At 43.3% G+C, this 23,562-nt stretch overlaps 2 protein-coding genes across 3 annotated transcripts; one reads left to right on the forward strand and one right to left on the reverse strand.

Annotated features, from left to right (window-relative positions):
- Nucleotides 1-674: 674 nt before the first annotated feature.
- cN-IIIB (cytosolic 5'-nucleotidase IIIB) lies at nucleotides 675-22,690 on the forward strand. Of its 2 annotated transcripts, none has more exons than XM_077645675.1 (8): nucleotides 675-1,047; nucleotides 1,769-1,867; nucleotides 7,749-7,818; nucleotides 7,921-7,967; nucleotides 8,047-8,222; nucleotides 8,299-8,461; nucleotides 13,234-13,434; nucleotides 16,278-22,690. In XM_077645675.1, the coding sequence occupies exons 1-8, from the start codon at nucleotides 805-807 to the stop codon at nucleotides 16,380-16,382; spliced, it is 1,104 nt and encodes a 367-aa protein (XP_077501801.1). In that variant the 5' UTR covers nucleotides 675-804; the 3' UTR covers nucleotides 16,383-22,690. The 2 variants fall into 2 exon arrangements, with proteins under 2 accessions (XP_077501801.1, XP_077501802.1); XM_077645676.1 differs by lacking the exon at nucleotides 675-1,047 and adding an exon at nucleotides 1,088-1,184.
- Pop5 (POP5 ribonuclease P/MRP subunit) lies at nucleotides 22,629-23,432 on the reverse strand. The gene has a single exon (XM_077645677.1). It carries the CDS (start codon nucleotides 23,333-23,335, stop codon nucleotides 22,859-22,861), a length of 477 nt encoding a protein of 158 aa, XP_077501803.1. The 5' UTR covers nucleotides 23,336-23,432; the 3' UTR covers nucleotides 22,629-22,858.
- Nucleotides 23,433-23,562: the final 130 nt, after the last annotated feature.

The following is a 23,562-nucleotide window of genomic DNA, read 5'->3' on the forward strand; positions in this document are numbered from 1 at the left end:
TTTGTTTCAACTCCCCTCCCCCCTCCCTCCCCCCGTAATGTAAAGCAGGCGCTATGGGTAATGACCGTAATGTGATAAATAAATAAGTAAACGCAGTTTTTTTTCTTTATCATTGATTGCACTGCCACGACAGGCGCACTTCTCACTGGCATATAGCGGACGCCTTTTGGTAATGTCGCAGAAAATTGCCGTCGTAGTGGAAATTGGCATTCGATATGCTTTCTCTGAAAAACCTTTTATACTTTTTTTTTACAGTGAGTAGCTGTTTTGAAGCTCTTTCGCCGAATTGACGTCTACTGGCCCGTGGCTTCTCGGAGCGGTAGTAGAGGTCCCGTATGGGCTTGGGACAGCAGCGCGCTTGCTCTCTCTCCTCAGTAATCCATAATAATACGGTTCTATTTTGTTTATGCGGTAGCATGACACTTTTACAGACTTCTTCGTTTGAAGTGCGCGGCAAGCGCGCCAGCGGTAGATGGCGCCACGGTATGTCCTCGTGTTTTAAAGTTTTCAAGTGTAGGAAGACGTTTTTTTAAAGGAAATGGCGAATTGTATTAACAACTTACAGCAGAGTAAACAAAAATAAAGGAAAAAAAACTGAGCATAGTGGCAACAACCATTGCCCGTTTCAAAGGGGATGCTTCTACCTCCCATTCATCCATCCATCCATCCGTGTATGATTCCTCGCAGCCGGATAGACGGATAGGACCAAAGGACCAAAGGTCCAAAGGACTGCGTTGAGTGACGGAAAGGCGCTTCGTCCGCTGAAAAGTAGCCTAGCATAGGGCACAGGTTCTTAAGCGGCCCATGGTGGCACCCGACAAAGAAAAAACTGAAATAGTGAGCCAGTCATCATCGCCTTACTCAGTGCTTGCAACGAAGCTCCAGCAACTATTCCCTGCGTGTTTGAAGTCGCGCGTGGAGATGTCGCGTAAAACTGTCGTCATGTGTACCGCTCTGGGAATCGGCACTGTCGTCGTAGTTTCCTTCGCAGCCACAGCACTTTTACGGAAGCGAAAGCGAGCAAAGGCGAAACGGGTTATTGATACGGTAAGACGGCCCTTCATTTCAGGCTGTGTGCCGCACGGAGTACCGGCACACCCGTTTGGTACTGCCCCGGGGGAATGACCGGTGTAGAGAACGACCTTCACAGGGACCGGGACCACTGCTTGAGCTCGTTGTATGGGGTAAAATCTTCATAGAACTGTAGTTTTGATAAAACTAGCCTGGAAAAGTTACATCTCCCAGTTTCAGGAAAACGCGGAGAAAAGACTGTCCGTTCGAAGCGGATTAGCTGGCTAGAAGCTATCGAGTTTGAGCACTGCAATGCTTTCATTCACGAGAACAGCAGATTCTTTGTTGTTCTGCTCATTTTATCGGTACCTGAGTCCTGAGGCAGCCGTGTAATGAACCGACTCCGTGTGAGCTGATCTGCACGGACTACGGCGATTACAACTAGCGGTTTGGCCGAATGAATGGCCTCGTTGAAATGCAGGTTCTGGAAGCAAAATAATGAAGTCCCGACTTTACAAACCCGTTTCGGAATCTCAGTTGCGCGCGGCGTACTTTTACTTGGCTTGATATATTTGTTCAGTTCATATGTACACAAGCCGTTAATTGTGTGCATCGTGTTTACAGGCATTGAACACAACACAACTTTTTATGTAAACTGCGCGGAGCTCTTTATTTTTTTTTTTTTGTATGGGTTACGCGGCTTTTGCAAGCATGTTTTTCTGGACACAACTCTGTTTTTTGCTTCTTTTGAATTTAGGTCCTGGAACTGCAAAAGCCCTGTGTTCGAATGAAAGATCCCGAGCGTGTTGAAGAACTGGTCTGCAAATTAATCAAAGGGGGCCCAAAGAAACTTCAGGTATGGGCATTTCTGCTTTGATAGCATGAAAGCCATGGCTTGACTTATAAGTGTGTCGTTGAACTGATAAAGTAGTGTCGCTTAGTGACAAGTTAGTTTGTAGTCCAGAAAAGTAGGTGTGAGGGTAATAAGATCATCAGCCGTGCATTCTGTCATTGTGAATTGCTTTGCTTCTTGCTCATTCATCTGGTGAGTCAGCATCATTACCTGTGTTTGACGGCTTTATTAAGCTGTGAGGAAAAGAGCAGGAATAAAGCTATATAGACAGCTTGAGAGGTTTTGCATCAAGTCCACTGCAGGAAGGAACTTCCCAATGACCTCCATTTACTTCTGTCTTGTATCTGCCATGGCCACTCTATCTTACAGCAAACTTCTTCACCTGATCACTCCACCTTATCTTGTGCCACCCTTGACTAAGTTCCTCTTTTCTTGGCGTCCAGTCTGTCGCTCAAGAGACTACCAGTTGTCTGTTGTTTGTATTACATGCCCTTCCCAACTTTCAATCTCAAAATATGATCAAATAGAATTTGTTTTTTAATCTGTGATGTTCTCATTTTGTCTTTTATGATTGCAACTTAGCCTCTCCTTTACTTGCTGCAGTGTCGTTTTATTTCAGCCTTTTTGGTGTGTGTCAAACTTTGGTCCCAAGAGATCAATACTGGTAGGATACACATTAATTGGGAGCATATTTTTTTTTCTTTTGAGGGATCATGGTAAGCTGCTGTTAATTGCTTGGAAGAGTTTGTCAAGTATACTCGAATTCACTCTCATTGTGCAGATTTCTCTCTTAACATCCAATCGGCCGTCGTTACCTAGCACACGTACTCACTTCCTGTCTCTGAAGTGCAAAAGAGTATATATACTGAGAGCCCCGGGCAGCCAGTATTAGTTCGGTGTCCTCCACTGTGGTGTGCCTCATGCCCCACGGTGTTGCTTTCACGCATAAAAACCCTTTCTTATTTTCTTGCCTCCAATACTTCACTTTCTATCATTAACTAGTGTTCCTCTTCTGGGCTGTTTAGACTGGCTTTACTCATTTTCATATTAACCCCTTAAGGGTTTAGATTTTTTAAGAAAAATAGTACCAAAATGACTAATTGCTTTAATGACGTGAAGTTCTTCTAATGTATGCTTATAACATTGTACGGCAAAGAATAATTGTTTCCTGACATTGTACGGCAAAGAATAATTGTTTCCTGACTATTATACCTATATTGGCCACATCACTCCTGGAACTCTATAAAAAAAGATTAAATTGAATCATTCGGCTTCCCTAGAATGCCCTGAAATATCAAGAGGCCAAAACTGATGCGCAGTTCTTAACATGTAATAGGAAACTCATTTCGGAAGTGCGAATGCTTGCTTAGCTTTCTTGATTTCAAAAACAGAGAGAGAGAGGCTTTACTGATGGGAAAGGCAGAGAGGTTGGTCAGAAAATTGAATATCTAGCCCCTGCACTGGGGAACGGGAAGAGGAGAAAAAAAGAGGGTCAGGATGGGGGATGATGATGGAAGGAGGCAGATGAAAAAAGACAAAACAGACAAGGCGCACTTTTTAACATCACAAACTTGAGTCAAAGCCCATGTTTGTATGTGTATCTTGCATGCAGGTGAGTTCTGCACACAAGGAACACCTGCTGACATCTGGTGTAAAAAATCTTGTTCAGTAAAAGTGATAACAGAATGGCTACTGCCATCTATGTTGTAAATAGAAAGACACCATTTGGCGACCTCTGTTCCCCAAAAGCCATTCGGAAAGAAGTGAAATATTGATGACGATGTGCACTCGTCATAAGCCAAACTCTGATGTAAGCTGCCGCGGTGGCTCAGTGGTTATGGCACTAAGCGCAATGGTCGCAGCGATTGCATTTCTATAGAGGAGAAATGTTGGAGGTCCGTGTACTGTGCGATGTCAGTGCACGTTAAAGAATCCCAGGTGGTCGAAATTTCTGGAGCCCTTCACTACGGCGTCTCTCATAGCCTGAGTCGCTTTGGGACGTTAAACCAATTGTGTACAAAGCAACCTCGCACCTTTTCTGAATGTGGGCTGCAACTGTAGTGATTTCATTCTTTCAGATGAATTTCACGTCCTTCATTTTGCAAATAAGCTGGTTCTTGTATGCCGTACAGCGAATGCAGTAAATATTGTTCCACAAAACAATGACCCACGTCGTCCGCCATTTTTGTGCAGACATATTTTGCCACCAGTAAAATTGGTTTTTGAGAAAAGGAAATGGCGCAGTAATTGTCTGGCATCTCGGTGAACACCTGAACCACACTGTAAGGGAAGGGAGGAAGGTGGGAGTGAAAGAAGAAAGAGAGAAAGCGGAGCCATAGTGGAATAATTTTGACCAACTTTGGTCAAAATTTGGAATAATTTTGTGCACTGACATCGCACAGCACACAAGGGCCTTTGTGTTTCGCCTCCATCGAACAGCCGCCACGGCCAGCTTCGAACCCGGGAACTTCGGCTTAGTAGCTGAGCACTCTAACCACTGAGCCACCGCAGCGAGCAGTAGTAACATCAGTTGTTTTTTTTAATTCAGAAGCTTTACTACTCCCTTCCGTAGTTTGTTCGACATGTGTTTCATAACCATGTGATGTCGCTGAGCTGCAGCTGTGCCGAAACCAGTGAAGAGCGGGAGCTTCGAAAGCAAAGGAAAGGCGAATAACTGGCCCCTTGGGACAGTGGCCACCTTAGTCACGCTTTAAGCCATGTGGCTGTAGTGACAGATGTGCGCTGCATACGTTTGCATTGACAATGTCGTGGCAGAAATGGGGCACTGAAGCTGAAGTTATAGGCCACCCGCCGCGGTGGCTCAGTGGTTAAGACTATTGTGGTAGTAGTAGTAGTAGTGGTTTTATGAAAATAATAATAAAAAAAAGGAAGGAAAAGATTTTTGCTAGCCGTGTCAGAAGCACCTGAACTGGGGCAGCGGAAGTAAAGGATAGCAGGCAGAATACTGATCCGGAGTTCCCAGGCGAAAAGCTAAGGCGCCCCTGTGCAGTGGGATGTCAGTGCAGGTTAATAATAATAATAATTGGTTTTTGGGGAAAGGAAATGGCTCAGTATCTGCCTCATATATCATTGGACACCTGAACCCTGCTATAAGGGAAGGGATAAAGGAGAGAGTGAAAGAAGAAAGGAAGAAAAAGGTGCTGTAGTGGAGGGCTCTGGAATAATTTCGACCACCTGGGAATCTTTAACCTGTGCACAGCACACTGGGGCCTTAGCATTTTGCCTCCATAAAAACGCAGCTGCTGCCAGGTGGTTGAAATTCCCAAGCCCTCCAATAGGGCACCTCTTTCTTCTTTCACTCTCTCCTTTATCCCTTCCCTTATGGGGCTTCAGGTGTTGGGGGATATGTGAGACAGATACTGCGCCATTTCCTTTCCCTAAAAACCAATTTTCATCTTTTTTTTCTGTAGGCCATTGGTGTTCATTGTGATAATTGGGGTTGACATTAACAAGGTTCTAGACTCTGGTGATTTTGAGGAAAGGAAGGGCACATAACTGGCTCCCTGGGCCAGTGGACACCTCAATCGCCCTTTGAGATATGTGGTTGTGGTGAGAGAGAGATATGGGCTGCATGCATTAGCGCTGACAATGTTGTAGCAGACATGTGGCATCGCAGCCCTGCAGCATTCATTGAGTGACCAAGGTCTCGGGATCTGCCATTAGCTGCCACCTGGCAGGGTGGGTGCGCTGCCTATTGAGTGTGTGGAATGCACTCAACGTTACAGATGCTGAGCTGGGTCTAGTTGTGGGATACACCACAGCCTTCGCTCTCTAACCAGATTCAGCAGTAGTTATTAAGGCGAAAGCCTTACTTTCCTCAGGAGTCCACAGGAAGTGTCCGCCTCACCTGTCAATCAAATGATGTCATAAAAACTAAAATAAACAAAACAATAAAAATATAAATGCATTTGAAATGAATGAAATAAAAATGGAAAAGAAAATAAAATTAAAGTAAAATAAAAATTCAAAGTTCAAAAATAATTAAAACAAAAAATTATATGCAACAGGTTTGTGGATAATAATAATAGTAATAATAATAATTGGTTTTTGGGGAAAGGAAATGATGCAGTATCTGTCGTATATGGGGGGGGGGGGGGGGGGGGACATCTGAACCCCTCCCAAGGGAAAGGATAAAGGAGGGAGTTAAAGAAGAAAGAGGTGCTGTAGTGGAGGGCTCCTGAATATTTTCGACCACCTGGGGATCTTTAACAGGCACTGACATCCCAGAGCAGATCATTCTGAAAGTAAGTGAAAATTGGTTTTGGGGGGGAAAGAAAATGGTGCAGTATCTGTCACACATATGGGCTGGCTGGGGAACACCTGAACCCTGCTGTAAGGGAAGGGATAAAGGAGGGAGTGAAAGGAAGGAAGAGGTGCTGTAGTGGAGGGCTTCTGAATAATTTGGACCACCTGGGGATCTTTAACATGCACTGACATTGCACAGCACATGGGCGCCTTTGTGTTTCACTTCCACTGTGCTAGAAAGTACCATGCTTTGGGATTCCTGCATGTAAGCAGACTTAAGTGCCCTCAGAGCCCTCAGAATTTTTTTACGTCTACTAAAGTGCCCTTAGAATTTTTTTTGCAATTTCAAGCGTAATGTGCACCTTCGAAATAGCAGTTATTTCCGTGGTCCTTCGCCTGTTTACTTGATAAGTCATGGCATTTAATGTTGCTATTTTCTTCGATTAGGACACTTTGTATGAGATTTTTGGACAACCTTGCAAGAAATAAACCACTACTATTTTGTGCTGGAAAGCTAACAAGTTGTCTTTCTTAAGATCTGAATATCCTATATAGGCAGAAGGATATTTAGTTTCGATGGAAACAGAAAATGGCATGTCAAAGGGTTAAGGCGAAGCTTCAGTCCTACCACTGTACTTTAGCTCTTGACGTCCTCAGTCATTTGCTGTAAATCGTGCGAAGCAACTCAAAAGGGCAATTTGGTCAACAAATCAGAGCCTACTAAGATGTTAACACTTACGCCTAACTCTTCCCAAAATAACCATCTACAAATTTCTTGACGACCCCAATTAAATGAAAACAAAGAAGTGATGTCTTCTTGCCTGGTATTCTTTCTGATTGCTAGTTTCTCACTCCTCTTGTGAGCCACTGTGGTCACTGCCAGTCCCTGTTGTTGCTATTTCAAGCACCTTCACATATATTTTCTCTACATGCTGCTTACATGATGTCTGCGTGACTGCTTATGTTAATCAGCTGTTAAAAGGATGAAGGCCACATGTAGGCTGTTGTATTGTGATCATTTCTCCGTAGCCTGATTGAAGACATGAATTGCAATGCATGGTTGAACACCCATTGTAAAATCCCATTCTGTTCACTACATTGGCGGTAGTTTGGTTTTGCCCTGATTCTGCTGCAATTACCTTAGTAAACATCTTGTAGGCAACGGGCCGTACGACAATTAGTCTGATTTTTTTCAAGTCTTGGACACCGCTTTTCTTCTGGATTGTTATTGTGCTGTCATTCTTCCAAATCTTCAGTATGCTTGAAATCGTGAGTCTTTGTGTATACTAGGTCACAAGCTTCACAAGCACATCACCTCTGCCATCTTACAGCATATCTGCGCTCACTTATCATTTATACCATACCACTTTGCCCTCCAAGGGAGTATTTAAATTTAGCATCCACCTGTGCACAGTCATATATGCTACTCTACTTTGGAGGTTTCTCTTAAATACATTGAACTAGCACTTTTCCCTCTTTGGTGCTTGTAAGGCTACGAAACCTGAATTTTCATTTCTTCACTGCCACTATTATTATACTACCACTGCGGTTGGTAAAGTGTGTTTGAATATGAAAAATATATACACAACATCACATAATTTCCTTTATTCTGGTTCAGGTTGTGACGGACTTCGACCACACAATTTCAAGGTCGCATTACAATGGCAAACCTTGTCGCTCCACTCACAGTAAGTGCTTCAAGAAGTTTTTCCTTTTCAAAAGTTGAACTTGGCATTATGTTGATAGAATAGGTTTATTTCCAAAGTAGACATGCATCTTGTGCCATGCAGGTGTTCTCGAGTCAAGCTCACTTATCTCTGAGGAGTACCGCCTGCAGGTAAAACACAGCTTCTGGTTTGAGGAGCTCAACACAGCATTTACTTCTCTTTTGTTTCACTGCATTTTTCTTACTTCAGGCACAGAGAATACATGACAAGTACCACCCCATCGAGATTGACCCCAACATGTCGACAGCTGAGAAAATACCACATATGGTGGAGTGGTACTCACGGTCGCATGCCATTCTTGTGAACTGTGGTGTGAAGAAGTCAGATATTCCAGAGCTTGTGGCAGGCTCGTCCATCATGTTGAGGTTAAGCATCTTTTGCTATTACTGCTGTGTTTGTATGCATTAGTGTTTGTTTCTCATGGATTGTCCTTGTTTGCAGGGATGGCTGCGAGTCTTTTTTCGAAATGCTGCACGAGCACCAGATACCCACGTTAGTGTTTTCTGCTGGCCTTGGTGACATCCTGGAAGAAGCACTGAGGCATTTCCAGTGTCACTTTCCGAACCTGAAGTTCATCTCCAACTACATGCAATTTGATGAAGAGGCAAGCTTATTTCTTTACTCAGAAAAATATTGTTTGTAATTGCTATGAAGGGAACCTCTGCTTTAGAGAACTGTTCAGGTATAGATTTCCTGCTAGCGCCAATGTGTAAAGAATTTTGTCATGTTACTGAAGCAGTGAGGACAAATTGAACTTGGCATGTATCAATAAATTATCGTTTTATTATGACAAAGATGCTGCTTTAACTGAGAACAGAGCTTTAATAAGGTAGAGTAGGTAAAAAAAATTAAGCATTGGTGATGCGACCACTGACTGTGTTCACAAATCCTGGTGTGTCAAGGCAGTTTTTCTCACCGACCCCTGAGGCTAGGCTATGCCACCATTCACCTGCAAAAGGTGAAGATAGAGTCCTTTCCAGTCATGATATCATGAGTTTGAGTTGTTTGTTGGAAAACTGTTTAAACCCAGGTTTCTCAGCAATAAACGCATCTTTTGTTGCCGGACAAAGATTAGTAGAGCTAGAAAGAGCCATCAATTTTTAAGAACATAAGCCAGTGTTATCTTCGGATCTCTTCAAGATGCACTTTTTGTACAGGCATTTTATGTTGCATTCACTTTTTCTGGCATTGTTATTTTGATTGCAATACCTAACTGCAGTTGCACAGGGGTTATTTTTTGCAGCATTTTACCATATATTGTCTGGACCACTACTCTGCTTGGCACTGTTTTTTCCATTGTTATCCTAGATATTAATTTGCTCTAAGCCAAGGTGCCTATCAGGATCCAGTAGTGTTAAAGGGCCTCTAAAACCATTCTTATTCAAAAAGAACACGCTACTACTAATTTTTTTTTTTTTTCATAAAGCTCACTAATAGCTGAGTTAAAATGTCGCAAGCCAGTGGTTTCATTTGTCATGTGACCAGTTCCTGTGAGTGACATGTGCCTTTCCTGCAGCACACCTCATGTATGTCTTGACCTTTCGCCTGCAGGCAGCAAGTCAGAATAGCAGATTGCAAATCGTCACACTATCCTAAAATGACATTAATCACTACAGCAGAGCGCTGGGTTTAAACTGGTGTTACACTTGCAGCAAGCTCGAACTGTTGGGCGGGTTGGTTTTGCATGATGGACGAGAAACTGCGCAACTGCACATGGCCTAAGAAGAAAGCAGAGGGAAGAATTAAAACGGACACAACACAGGGCTGAACTAACAACTGCATTTATTTGGTGCACTGCGCATATAAATACACATAAGGCAACCAAAAAAATTCGAGAAAACTGCCGCAGTGAGCGCACTCATGCACCGGGAACCAGGCAAGACAATAGCGGCTAAGTCATACAGGTCAAGAAACGAAATTCTTTTCCCGATAAAAATATCAACGGGACACTTACACAACTATCACCCTGCTTCTTGATTCCTGTGGCCTCAATTATTTCTCAACACAGCTGATCTTTGTTACTTGCAATAACTCAGCAATTTTTGAACTGTGGGATGCATTTGCAAACATGACAATGGCTACTAAGGCTATGAAAATCTGCATTTTCAACATTGTTGCAGTGCTGCCTGAGCCTATCATGTGGGCACTGCCCCATCTGGCCAATATAAAAACTGTTACTTGGCAGGGGAATTGATTACACAAGATATCTTTTACACTGGATAAATTTCTGTTCATGCTTTTTCATGCACTCGGGGATTGTTTTCCCAGAGGTATTGGCGTACATAAATGAACTTGCTAGCGTTTCAGGAGCCAAAAAAACAGTGTCCACTCCAACTCCAGAAATGCCTGCCACTCGCTTTCTTGTTTGACATTCAGGGCTGGGGATGATAGTTGGGGAACATTTCATTCTTTTCAGCAACACATCAGCCACAGACGGAGGAACATGAAGTGTATAGCCAGAACCAATTAACCTATCCACCTGATTGCTAAAACCTCGTTCAGTTTGATGCACACAGGATTTAGTGAGGGCACTCTTGAAGCACGGCATAATAATTCCTCTTATTACGAACTTGTGTGGAAGCAGCGGTTTATAACCCCTGGGCTCTAAAGACAGGCACACACGGCAAGGAGGAAACTGTAAGCTCGGGTCCAAGAATCTGATGCTGGAAGCTTCACTGTCAGCATGGAAGTGTCTCAGGTTCATGCTCTTTTCTCTGATGTCCGTTTTCTTCTAGGTATAACTCATGAAGTTCCTGTAAATGACGCCATCAGATTCCTGGACCTCAGCTTACAGTTTCCTCCTTACCGTGTATGTTGGTCTTTCGAGCCTGGGGGTTATAAACCGCTGCTTCCATACAGTTCCTCACACTTGAAGCTCGTAATAAGAGGAATTATTATGCCATGCTTCAAGAGTGCCCTCACTAAATCCTGTGTGCATCAAACTGAACGAAGTTTTAGCAATCAGCTGGATAGGCTAATTGGTTCTGGCTATCCACTTCATGTTCTTCCGTCTGTGGCTGATGTGTTGCTGAAAAGAATGAAATGTTCCCAACTATCACGCACAGCCCTGAATGTCAAATAAGAAAGCGAGCGGTAGACATTTCTTACATTCATTATATCTCGTATAATTTGAAAAAGTTGGAAGAAGAGTTGGAGTGGACGTTGTTTTTTCGGCTCCTGAAAAGCTAGCAAGTTGGTTTATGTGCGCCAATATCTCTGGGAAAACAATACCCAAGTGCATGAAAAAGCACGAACAGAAATTTATCCAGTGTCAAAAAAATCTTGTGTATTCAATTCCTCTGCCATATAACAGTTGGCCAGATGGGGCAGTGCCCAAATGATGGGCTCAGGCAGCACTGCAGCAATGTTGAAAATGCAGATTTTCATAGCCTTAGTATCCATTGTAGTGTTTGCAAGTGCATTCCACAGTTCAAAAATTGCTGAGTTGTAGCAAGTAACAAAGATCAACTGTGTCGAGAAATAAGGCCACAGGAATCAAGAAGCAGGGTGATAGCTGTGTAATTGACCTGTATGACTTAGCCGCTGTTGCCTTGCCTTGTTCCTGGTGCATGAGGGTGCTCACTACGGCGGTTTTCTTTAATTTTTTTGGTTGCCTTACGTGTATTTATACGCATAGTGCACCAAATAAATACCAGTTGTTAGTTCAGCACTGTGTAGTATCCATTTCTACTCTTCCCTCTGCTCTTTTCTTAGGTCGTGTGCCGTTGTGGTGCTTTTATCCAGTGTCCAACTTGCAGCAAATCAGGCGCACTCGTGCGTGCTCAGGAAATCTGCGGCACAAAAAGGAACTAACAAATGAATGAACTGAAAGAATGATGCTGTACATAGGTCTCACAGAAATGCTAATGAATTGGAAAGTAAAGCTAAAATGCTTGATTATTCAAGTTAGAAAATGGACTGTGCGTCAAAAGAGCAAGGGGAAGTGTATTAGGGAGCTGAAGAAAATCCCTCAATCTCTCACGGAGCAGTTTGGAGCACCACGTTTCTTGTAAAGGAATGCGCGGATAAGGAGATCAGCATTGCCAAGGGAAAGCACAAGCAAGTTTTCTTTTCTTTTTCAATTTTTGCTGTCTCGCAACGTCCACAGGCAGTTTTGCAAAGACAACTGCAATCATTCATTCTGTACACTGTGCTTGTTTTCTGACATTTCCAAGCTTGGTGAGGGGCCCTTTAAAGGGGCACTGAAACTCCCTTCATTGGTAGTGTAAATTCTAATTCTTTCTTCTTGTTTTGCCTTTGGTAGTGTGTTGGAGGTTGCAGTGGTACGCATGTACGCAGCATGCAGCTTATGCAATGCTCATTCAGGGAGCATACCCATACTGATTCTTTTTCCTTGCTTTCGTTTTTTGACAGCACTGTTTGGAAAAAGCTCTCATCCTTTCTCACATCACTGATCTGTTGTAGCACTTTATTTTGTATGATGCATTAAGTAGACTTAATGTTTATTACAGTTGATAGGCTGAAAGTTTGAAAACTGGTGCCTTTTTCATAGTTCTCACTTATTCGTCATTCTGGAACTCATTCATATCTACATGCAAGCATTGGACCAACTTGAAGGCAGCCGCCGCGGTGGCTGAGTGGTTACGGCGCTCGGCTGCCGGCCCGAAAGACGCGGGTTCGATCCCGGCCGCGGCGGTCGAATTTCGATGGAGGCGAAATTCTAGAGGCCCGTGTACTGTGCGATGTCAGTGCACGTTAAAGAACCCCAGGTGGTCGAAATTTCCGGAGCCCTTCACTACGGCGTCTCTCATAGCCTGAGTCGCTTTGGGACGTTAAACCCTCATAAACCAAACCAACCAACTTGAAGGCCTCTATTTCATGCCTCACTAAGTCTTATGCACCATATACATGTAGTTGCACCTGGAATGAGTGGGCCTGTAGAGTATGATCACTTTTTTCTTTTCTGGTCTGGAATCATTTCGTGTTTATTATCAGCATTGGACATGTCTGTTCTTTGTCCTGGCACTTTTTGTTGCCCTGGCAGCATTATACGTTCAAATTCATTGTTGTCATCATCATATTAGTTGTTGGCTGAAGTTTCATGGTTCATCATAAAATGTCTTGGAATAGATAGCAATAATATTAGACAACTGAGAAATACAGGCAGTATCTGATATGCAGTTGTGCTTTCCTATTTTGGGCATTGGTGTAAGTAGCACAGGGTGAAGTTTTTGAACGGGCTTGTCCTGATGAATTTTCTGCTCCAAAGGACGAAAGTGAAAGGTATATTATTTGTGTGTACTTAGTAATAGCTTCTCAGTGCAGTGCTTTTTCCAAGCTGGCTCCCAACCTTTTCACCATGCCATGGTGAGTGCCGTGTTCACAAGCTGCTTCCAATGCTCCTTCTCTATTTAGGGCAACATTACTGGCTTCAAAGGTGAACTCATTCACATGTATAACAAGAACAGCTGCCATATGACCAGCCCCGAGTACCACCAAGCAGTCAAGGAGAAGACGAACATCGTTCTGCTAGGAGATTCTCTCGGTGATATAGACATGCTGGCTGGCGGTCACTTACAGGACGTAGTTCTTCGAATTGGCTTTCTTAACACAAAGGTATGTACTTATTAAGTTATTCTAGAAAGCAGTCACTCTCAAGACTTGAGGAACAAGTTAAATTGAAGAACTTTGCTTTGTGATCAACCTGCTGCAGTGGCTCGGTGGCTTTGGCATTCAGCTACTGATTCCAGGGTTGTGGGTTCGATCCCGTCTGCAGTGTTCATATTTCAATGGACGCACTTAAGACTGCTTACGTGTGAGAAGGTGAAAGCCCGCCTGCTCACTTCATGATTGCAGTTGCCACGCGAAGGAGCTAGTGTTGTCGGGCACCTCTGAGATCATAACGAAATGCACACCACTGACGATAAACATGCCGCTGTACTTCCTCATAATAAATGCTTGTATTTTGCATGCCTACAAATTTTGCTGCTTTTAGATTGTCTTAGCACAGGTGCCTGGCGGCCAATACAGTAACAGATGGCTGTTGCCACCATTGTGCGTGCTTGTCTGCATTTGCCGTGCGATCGTAAAGGTACCGTAGTTAGTGTATTTACTGTACGAGAGTGCTAAAACTGTGCTGCCGATGCCAAAATATTCCCGGTGTCCTGCGGCTGCAGTGCGGCAAGAAAAAAAAAATGCAAACATGGTGAAGCTGTCACGCTGTGTGCTCAAGGTGCGATGTTTCGGTCACAAAGCAGCCAAGTACGAACTTGCGGCGATTTTGCAGGTAGAAAATGGCACTGAAAGCAATCAGCATTGGTGGACATAAGGAGGACAGCAGGGAATGAAAGGAGTAATTAATAATTAATATTCTGCTTAGGTGAAAATTGAGATACCAAATGATCAAACAGTTGATTCCAGCTGAATATTAGACTAGTTTATACCAACTGGAAGAAACTTCCTTAAACCAAGTTGACCACCTAGGATATTTTCACCTGGGACAAAAGTGGTGACATACCTTTGAAACAGTCTGCACCAATCCAGAAGTAGAACAATGATGCTCTTTCAAGCAAGACGAACGAAACCGTTCCGGCATCATGAGATATTCTCCTAAAGCTTTTTTTTTTAAATAATTTTCCAGTGCACACCCAAACTTTCCCTGTGAGTCATGTACCACTGCGTGCTTTATGTAGAAACGGGTTCTGCAGCGGAAGCGCTTTCCTCGTGCGCCGTTGCTGTCTGAAATCATCATATATCAGTTTTCGAAAGGGACAGGGGTTCAACAAAGCGATGAAATTTTGTACTCAAAACAAATCAGTTGCAAAGAAATTTGTTCTCTCAGAAAAAATGTGCACCAACATAGCAATCCTTTTGGCAGAGGTCAGAGTGTTGCTTTTACAACTATGCCAAGCGGTAGTAAGCCGGGAGGGTCTCATTTGGTTTTGCACCGCCAGCAAATGCTTGCCACATATTCTCGAGTGACGTGTGGAGAGCCAGTCTCAGTTACTCTTGCATGCTGTTTGCATTCATAGTTTCATTCTCCGGTAATCGGGAAACGCTAGTGTGTGATGCAACATTTGCCGCGGAAGCATGGTCAAGTGCCTGGAGCTGTCAAACCAACTTCCTGGTGAAATATCACATGTGCAAGCGTGTGCAGTGGACGACGATGCAACAACTCAACTGTCCGTGTTTAAAATCGGCAGTCTTAGCAAAATGAGAATGCAGCAGGACCCTACACCATGATTAGATTGCAGCCGTTAGAGCTCGTGCGGTGGCGAGCTTATCCTGCAGCAGGTGCACTTCTCACCACTAGTGGCGTCCTCGTCGGTGCTGGAGTTAGGGTCGCCTGTTGCCTATAGCCTATGTGTCACTTCGTGATGTTAAACACCATAATTTACAGTTTACTTTGTGCACAGCCTTGTCCTTACCTTCAGCTGTTCGAGAGACGTAACTCAGCAAATTTTTAGTGAAATTTGAGGGAGAAAAGATGATTTTTTTTTTCCAATTGATTGTCATTTCGTATTGCAAAAACATTACCATTACTGTTTCCTTTTCCATTTTAGTTAGCGTTTTAAATGTAGGTCTTGGTGGAAGTTAGATGTTTAATCCAAGATATTTTCGGCCTTTAACTATTTAATTAGCCAGCTGTGTTGATGTGCATGTACAACCACTCGAAAAAGAACAAAGCCACATCTTCGTAGTGAGCAGATCGTGCACCTGTCCGGACAGCAAATAAATTTCAGTATGTCCTGCCATAATTCTGTTTTTATTCTTTTTGCACATATTCTTATATCTGCAAAATATATTGCTAATATGTATTTCAAATATATTAGATTGCTTTAACAACATGACTTCTGTGACTGCACACATAGAAAGCAGCTACCATAGTACTACGGCTTTGTGGTTTTCATCAGCAAATCTTTTTAGTATGCTGCAAGTGAATGTGGTAAAATCTGAGTACTGGCTAGCCAGTAAATACACTGCTGCTGCCTATCCATGTGTAGCTCATCCCTGTGTGGCTTGTGTGCATGCATACTGATGCTGTGCTTGTACTGGGACCAGGCTACTGGTCTGCTGTAACTGTAACTCTGCAATAAATGTCTTTATTGGACTGCCCATGGTAGAAGGCAAGTTACTTGAATACATAAACTGCCCACAGAAAAGTGCTCTTTTTCTGACAGGGCATAGCTGTTGGTTTATTCAGCTCATGCAACCTAAGTCAGTTTAATTAGTCAGTAAAACTAATTATGATTGAAGGTTTATTCAGGTAAATTTTTTAATAGACAAATGCATGACACTAGCCTTTAAGACTTAGTGTTAATTTTCTACAGAAAAAGAAAGCACACCAGTACTAGGTACAGCATATGTGGCCTTCGCTTGTCAGGTATTGGTCATTGTATTCATGTATGAATTTTGCTTGCTTTTGCTAATAAAGTGCCACTTCTACTTTTTTCTTTCAGATTGAAGAACGCCTTCCACAATTCTTGAATAGTTTCGACATTGTTCTCCTAGATGATCAAACAATGGATGTTGTAAATGGAATTCTGAGAAAAATTATCTACTAGTGTGAAGCACCAAGCACAAGCAGATTACGAAGAGCTGCCAATATGTGCTTGGCATCATGTCGAGCAAGGTGAAGCTTATTCTCAGGGGAGGTTTTAATGAAAGGACGAGCATGAAGCATGCCTGGAATGATATCTACAACAATTTAGCCAGCATAAAAATGATCACTTTTGGCAGCTGCTGGCAGCACATTATAGGTCGTATGTGCATTCAGCTGTAGTGGATTCATGTTTGCATGATAGAAAGCCATGAAAGCTAAGAGTTACAGTTGTGAAGTTCTTTGTTTGGACACTTCTGTGCTATGTTTCAGGCATGTGTGTTGGAACATATTTATGAACAGCACTTGTCAAACTGCTGAAGAGATGACATACCTGCCTAACTGTTAGCACTGCTCTGAAGTGGTAATTTCACAATTCTATTCAAGACTCTGTAAGCCTCTGAGTTGCTTACTGCATAATGCGTAATATTTCATTTGGTCCATGTATACTTGGACATGTACTTCTTTTTTTTCCTGACACACTAAAGGTTATGTTGGCAGTCTGTATGCTTTCTCACAGTAATCTGGCGCTGCAGTGAAGCTATAAATCAGCGGCATGTCCATACACGTGCACAGTGTCCTTTCATGATAGGTCATCATCTGTTAAACTGCACATCCTGGTCATGGTTTATTGCCTTGCATTCTTGTAATTCTGAATCGCTTGCTCACCGTGGTGTGTACTGCAGACTTCGCAAAGGTTTCATTCATGGTCCTAGTTTCGCCGAACTTAATTTTTATCCTGTTCATTACTACTTGCTCTTCTGATGGGTGCAAACAATGACTGATGTGGCTGTAGTGGATGCCATGGTCAGTGCCTTAATGGATGACCTCTGTGTAATGTCCAACGAATTCCAGGCATATGTGCTCACTACGTACATCATGACAAGCTATTTGCTCACTTGCTATCAGGTGGATATGATTCTTGGCATGGCTTCATATAGAGGATGAGTGAACAGTGTGAAACTTGTGCAAAACTAACATCAGGCTTGGGAACCAGTGCACAATCCCTGAACCCTGCGTAGTAACTTCTTTCCATGCAAAACACTTGTTAGCTTAATTTTCAGTGTTTAAGTAATCCATTTTTGACATCATGGGGCACTTTGCATCTGTTGTGGACAAACGCCGTACTATTGGAATTTTACAGTTTTGTTGGCCCCTGTACCGAAGGGATTGTATTTATGGCCTAGAAAAAAGAAATACTGAATATCTGGTAGAAAAAAATTGTCTATCTGCTTATCGAAAATAGGTCTATGCATGAAATACTAGGTGCTTCTAAAAAGTTTAGTGAATGGAAGCATAAAACATATAAAAAAACATGGAAATTGTAGCAAACCATGACGGCCGCACCTGATGCCACATAGGAAGATCATTGACGAAGTGCTGATGAAAGACAAAGCGCCGCCGCGCTGCACAAGATCGCTTCGGTTGGACTGGCCGTCTTCTGTGCTGCCCGCCATTCTGCTCACCATATTGTGTCGCCGGCTGTGAACTCTATCCCCTGTTTTATTTCTATTTGTACACAAACCCACTTTCAAAATAAAAATTCCTTTATTCACCTTCAAAGTAACATCCGTTGACCACAATACACTTTTGACACTGTTGATAAAGCTGCTGGAATGAGTGAGCGAAGGCCTGTTTTGGGATCAGTCGAAGCACAGATGTCACGAGCCTTTGGATGTCTCGCCAGATCAGGCGATTACGGTAGATGTGCAATAACAGTTACACAGCGCTGAGCCAAGAAGTTGCATACACTGTTCGCAGTATGTGGGCACGCATTGTCATGCAACAGACTCCTCATTCCACTCCTGTACAACTGTGGGTAAACAAGTTGGACGTGCTGCAGTAAACATTTCAAAACAACTTTATGGAATTTGTCATTGATGGTTTTCCCTTCTGGGACAAATTTCTGGTGGATCATGCCATTGCTGTCGAAAAATGCAACCAAGATCGTCTTGATTCTGGACTTTTGTAGACGGTTCTTTTTGTAGCGTGGGGAAGCCAGTGAGCACCATTGCAGTGTTTGCCACCTCGGCCCCAGATCATCCTGGTAGCACCAGCTCTCATCTCCTGTATTGATGGTTTGCAGAAAGGTTGGTTCTTGGTCACAAGTGTTAGTGAAATCTCTTTAACAATGTGCATTCATGTTTCCTTCTGTCTGTCAGTCAGTGAGTACGGCACAAAACAGGAACAGATTTTGCGCTTACCCAAATCTTTGTGAATGACAGTGCTAACACTGTTCTGCTAATTCCTAGTTACGCCGATATCTGCCGTAGAGACAGTGTGTTTGTGAAAAACTGTTAATGAGCAGAATAAATCGAGGTCGGTTGGGTGGGTCCTCATTCCAGGAGACCATTGGCCTTTGCCACCGCTCTTGCCCATTTCACCAGCCGAAGCTAGTCTTCCGAGTCGGCGATTTTGCAACAGCATCTGTTGCATCTGCTCGATGTTGGTTGTCACACTTGTCGAGGGTCGACCCAAACGTGGTTCATCATCCATGGTTTTCTTTCCCTCCCGAAAAGATGTTAACCAGTTGTAAACACATTTTCTGCTCATGGCATCTCTTCTGTACACCTGGACCAACATTTCATGTGTTTCTGTGGCTGTTTTTCCTAGTTTGTACCAAAACTTCGTTTATTTGTTGCTCCATTCACTCCAGTCCACACACATGCCGTTCGACTGCCCGTAGCAGACTAATCTGTGTCAGTTTCTTGCGCTCCTTCCTATGTGGCATCTCTCCATAGGTCTCTCCTTGCACATGTGTGTGGCCGCATTTTTAACTCGCATTGGCTCTGAAATATCCATCCATTCACTAAACTTTTTAGACGCACCTTGTACATTGCAGGAAAGGCATGGAACATTGTCAGATGCCTCATAAATGGTGATAGCCACACTCGGATATCGGCCAAGTCCTCTGGCTGCAGAACATGCCACTACTTTCGTCCATTTCTGCTCTTCTACCTGGCTGCCTTCGTGGGCACTCGGATGTCCCTTGCCACTTTTTGGTGCTTTATGTGCCGCTGTGTTCAGCCATTTTTCATTCTCACGCCAGGCAGCAAGCTCAGCCTGGCTCTATGCTTTTTCTGCTTGAGGCGTCATAGCATTCACCTGCTCTTTAGCCTTAGCGGTGAGTTAGGCAGCATTCTTGCCTGTGTGTGGTGGCTACATAAAGTTGCCGTTGTCAACATAGGTGAGCTTTTTACCTCTTGACTCCTCAGGCTATGTTACACAGCAGCGATGGCAGCACTACTACTGTAAAGCATTTGGAAGTGCAGAACTGATGAATGAAAGATAATGAAAGCAACGATTTAAAGCTCTAGCATGAGGTACTACCAACTGGAACACATAACTAAAACATAAGGAAACAAAGCCGCTGTGCCCAGGCAGTGGTTCAAATCCCACTTGGGGCTCTGTTATCGGACGGTAAATAACAGTTTTTTTGGAACAGTTTGGGTGTATGTTTTTGGATGGGGTTCACCTGAATTTGTCGAGGATGGGAACTAATAGCATTTCATGCTTAAAAGGAAGAAAATGTAATGCACATGATCATCTTGACATTTAGTGTTGCGTGTGATTCAGCAGTTCAGAGCACAAAAGTTTGATTGGGATTGCTTTCTCATGCACATTCCTGAACACCTTGGCATGTCTTGTAGCTTTTGTCTTGGTGCCAGATTATTGTGAGTCCAAACCAGTAGTCCTACTTTCACATTCGTGTTTTTTTTTTTTTTGTGCCATGCCTTTAAAGGAAGCGTTTTTTCGGTTGAGGTATTGTGCCCATCTGCACTTCCAAGTTGCAGGCGTGTCTAACTCTGATATGCGAACTTTCCCAGAGCTCAGTGTGCAAACCTTGTTATGAAATTGACCTTTACGTTGCCCCATGCCTACTTGCATCTTTCTGATATTTATGCCACTTTTTTTTTTTTGTCTCTTATCATGAGTGATCCCTCCTGCCTACATTGACAAGTGCTGCTGTGACTGCTATATGCTGACCCACCAAATTGCTTAGTATTGCAACTATTCAGTGTGAAGTGCGCTCATACAGTTTAAAAGATCAGCTAGTTCTGTAAAAGAGCCTCTAGCTTTGAAGACTGTTTTGTACCAGTGGGCGCTTCTCTGGCTTACTGTGCATTTCAAAAACACGGTGTTCATGAAGTCATTCTGAGAAATTTGTAAAACAGGAGTTCTCAATCTTTTTAGCCTTGGGCAATTATTCAAATCTTTTCAAAAGGTGCTGAGAAACCCTGCGAGTCTTGATTTCTGTCCCTTTGCAACTAAAATGCATGCATGCAAAAAAATGAAAATGTGCAGACACAGTCCCTTAGAAAAATGGTAAAATTTAATATTAACGACTCTCTTTAGAGCGAGAAAGTTTACTATAGCAATTGTAGTATGATAAATCCCAAAATATTTGGGTAAAAGAAAAGATCAAGTTGAGGCATGCATGGGTTTAAGTGTTCAGGGAACTGAACCACTCCCCAACGGTTCTGTGGAACCCAGTTCGAGAACCCGTTTTATGTAAAACTGAAATTGCTGAAGGGAGCCTTGTATGTCTACAGCATCAATGGCTTATGTGAGCCTGAAGTTGTGTATTGCTTGCTTTATTTGTGGCATCATTTATTTGTGGTGTTTGCATTCAGTGCTTTGTTTATGTACATCTGCCTTTGCGCAAAGCCACCTCAAAACGACTTGCAAGGATATCCTACAGTGGCAGCTCCTGTAGCACCTTCACACGCTGCTTCAATTAAGCCTACTAGCAGAGACTTGACTTGTCATGTAGCCCATGACTTGTGAATGTGAGCGAGTGAAAACTGTCCCCAGGCCTACGCTGCCAGCGTAAGATGAGAGCTGACAACTTGTCCAATTACATTACTTGCATCAACCGGCACACTGTGCATTTCACTGCAAGCTTCTTGACGTTATTGTGCTAACCAAATTTACGTGCCAATATATTGCTTGAACCCTTGTTACACAATGTGGATTGGACAACTAACAGCACAGGTTTTGGTTCACACTCGTTTTGTGCTGGTAGCACAGTTGTTACTGCGTGTCGATACTCATTCCTCCGATGGCTCTTGGCCATCCCCGAGGCTGCCTGCACCCACACCAACAGTGATCGTAATTAAATGTTTAGACTGCGGCACTGGTCCAGTAATAAATGCAGCAGTTTAGGCACTGAAAGATAATTCAGTTTTCCATCTGAGCATACTGAAGAAAAGTCCTGCCTAGCATGCCATCATGTCTGTACAGATGTCTGGCCACAAACTGCGACAAGGTGAAATGAAGCTAGTTTAGCTGTGCCTTTGCTTGCTCAGGGCTGGAACAGATATTAGCACAGTTGTAGACGTGCACAGGGCTGTTAAGTAGGAGTGCAGGAAAGAGTGAACTTCCTGTCAGCACCCCCCTCATTTTGCACTCGACTTTTGTGCCCCTCTTCAGCAAATTTGGTGCACTTTTGTCAGCATACTGCTAAACCAGTGTACAACTTCAACCCTTTGAAAGGCCATGTTTTTTCCACATCCATTTTTTTGCTAGAGCAGCGTTTTTACATTCGATTTAAATGCACTGCTAATAGATTGGTTAATTAGCAGATTTCATCTTTTCATGAGTGAATTTTATACTACATTTATGCTTACCATGTTGCTGGGAAGGGTTTGAAATGCTCTTGTGGATTGTTTTTGAATGTACTTGTTTATGGTGGTTTTTCATTCACTGTTTTCAGCTTCTTACTGTTACTGCATTCACAAATCTTGCAGAAAAGCATGCCTGCACATTATACGTATTCCCGTAATTCTCTAAGTTAACAACCCAATCAGCGAGTTAATGCCAAGTTAGATGAAATTGTGCCAGCAGATATATTGGTAAGCTCACAAGGTATTTATAATTTCATTGGTTTGCTTTCAAGCAACCAGCCCATCTAAGATGACAAATTACTACTGGAGACAATCGGTGTGCAAACATGCTACAAAAGTTGTCATATATAGCTTTACAACTTCGGTATGTTAACATTTCAGCTTCTAGGCAGTGTGTATTTTAAGGTGACTGCAGTACACTGCAAGGAGAAAGAGCAGTGTCAAAATGGGCGGGCTGTGTATTTGACCATGTATTCTGCACCACATTGTATTTCCGCGAGAATTCTTTTATTTGAATAGATTAAAGATGTCAATGCAAGTTAAACGTACACACAATTCGCTAACTATTTACGGAACTGCGTCGATCTGTACGCAACAAGAGTTGTATTTCTCTACAAATACAGCAAAATAAAAAGAATCGCTTGTATTCGTGGGTCCGGTCATTGCGTCGCCAAACAACGACTGTCAACACATTCACGCTGACCCGTTGAGTGGCTGTCCCCGTCTGTAGCACATGAACCACGCGCGCGCACGCAGGATGAGCGGCAGCAACCGCAACGAAGCACGATAAGGCAGTCGTTCAAACTTTTTGCGCTCAACTAGGGCGCGCGCCACCTTTCGACTCCATTGAGTCGTACACTTTGGCAATCGTCTCTCTGAATTTTCGTTTTGCTTCGACACTGTCGCATCTGTTCAAGACGCTGAGCATGACGTTGCAGTCGTACTTCTTCAGGTACTTCAAACATGACCTCATGCTTCCCGTGAGCTTCAGAACCCTCAGAGTCGCCGCTTCGTTCTTGATCTTCTTAACAAACGGCAGCGCTGATAAAGTCAATGTGTGGGCACCTCTCCGAGTCCGCAACAAAAAGACACGTGTGTGAGGGTTGAAAAACTTGATCGCAAGGTTGAACTTCGTGACTCCGACGCCAAAGTCTCCATGTAAAAAGTTCACAGCTTTTCTCACGCATATATAAAGGTCTTTTTCCGCTACCGGGAGCTCGAAAATGTGCGGATCCTGCCAATCTTTCCACAAAATTTCAACCAACACATACCGATGCTTCAGGCGCACCATTTTTGAAAGCGCTAGAATGCACAGGATTGGATTGGATTGGATCCGAGGCCACACTGCCTAGATGCTGCGGCCATGGAGTTTAATATTTGAAACTGTGGCTGCGCCGGAATCTGTCCTGCCTACCCTTGTCCCGCAGTGTTGTATACATCACCTATCATGCGTGCCTTCTCCAATTTTCATGGCGGCACTTTGTCGTCTCAGCAGCTTGGAATGAACCACTGATCTCC

The sequence above is a fragment of the Amblyomma americanum genome, chromosome 1 (genome assembly GCF_052857255.1).
Source record: "Amblyomma americanum isolate KBUSLIRL-KWMA chromosome 1, ASM5285725v1, whole genome shotgun sequence".
NCBI lineage: Eukaryota > Metazoa > Arthropoda > Arachnida > Ixodida > Ixodidae > Amblyomma > Amblyomma americanum.

What these genes read in the sequence shown, in the direction of transcription:
- Pop5 (XM_077645677.1), bottom strand. Translation starts at nt 23,335, where the DNA reads ATGGTGCGCCTGAAGCATCGGTATGTGTTGGTTGAAATTTTGTGGAAA.
- cN-IIIB (XM_077645675.1), top strand. Translation starts at nt 805, where the DNA reads ATGGTGGCACCCGACAAAGAAAAAACTGAAATAGTGAGCCAGTCATCA. An exon ending in ACCTTGTCGCTCCACTCACA is followed by an intron (nt 7,819 to 7,920) that starts GTAAGTGCTTCA and finishes TGTGCCATGCAG; the next exon opens with GTGTTCTCGAGTCAAGCTCA. An exon ending in ACATGCAATTTGATGAAGAG is followed by an intron (nt 8,462 to 13,233) that starts GCAAGCTTATTT and finishes TTCTCTATTTAG; the next exon opens with GGCAACATTACTGGCTTCAA.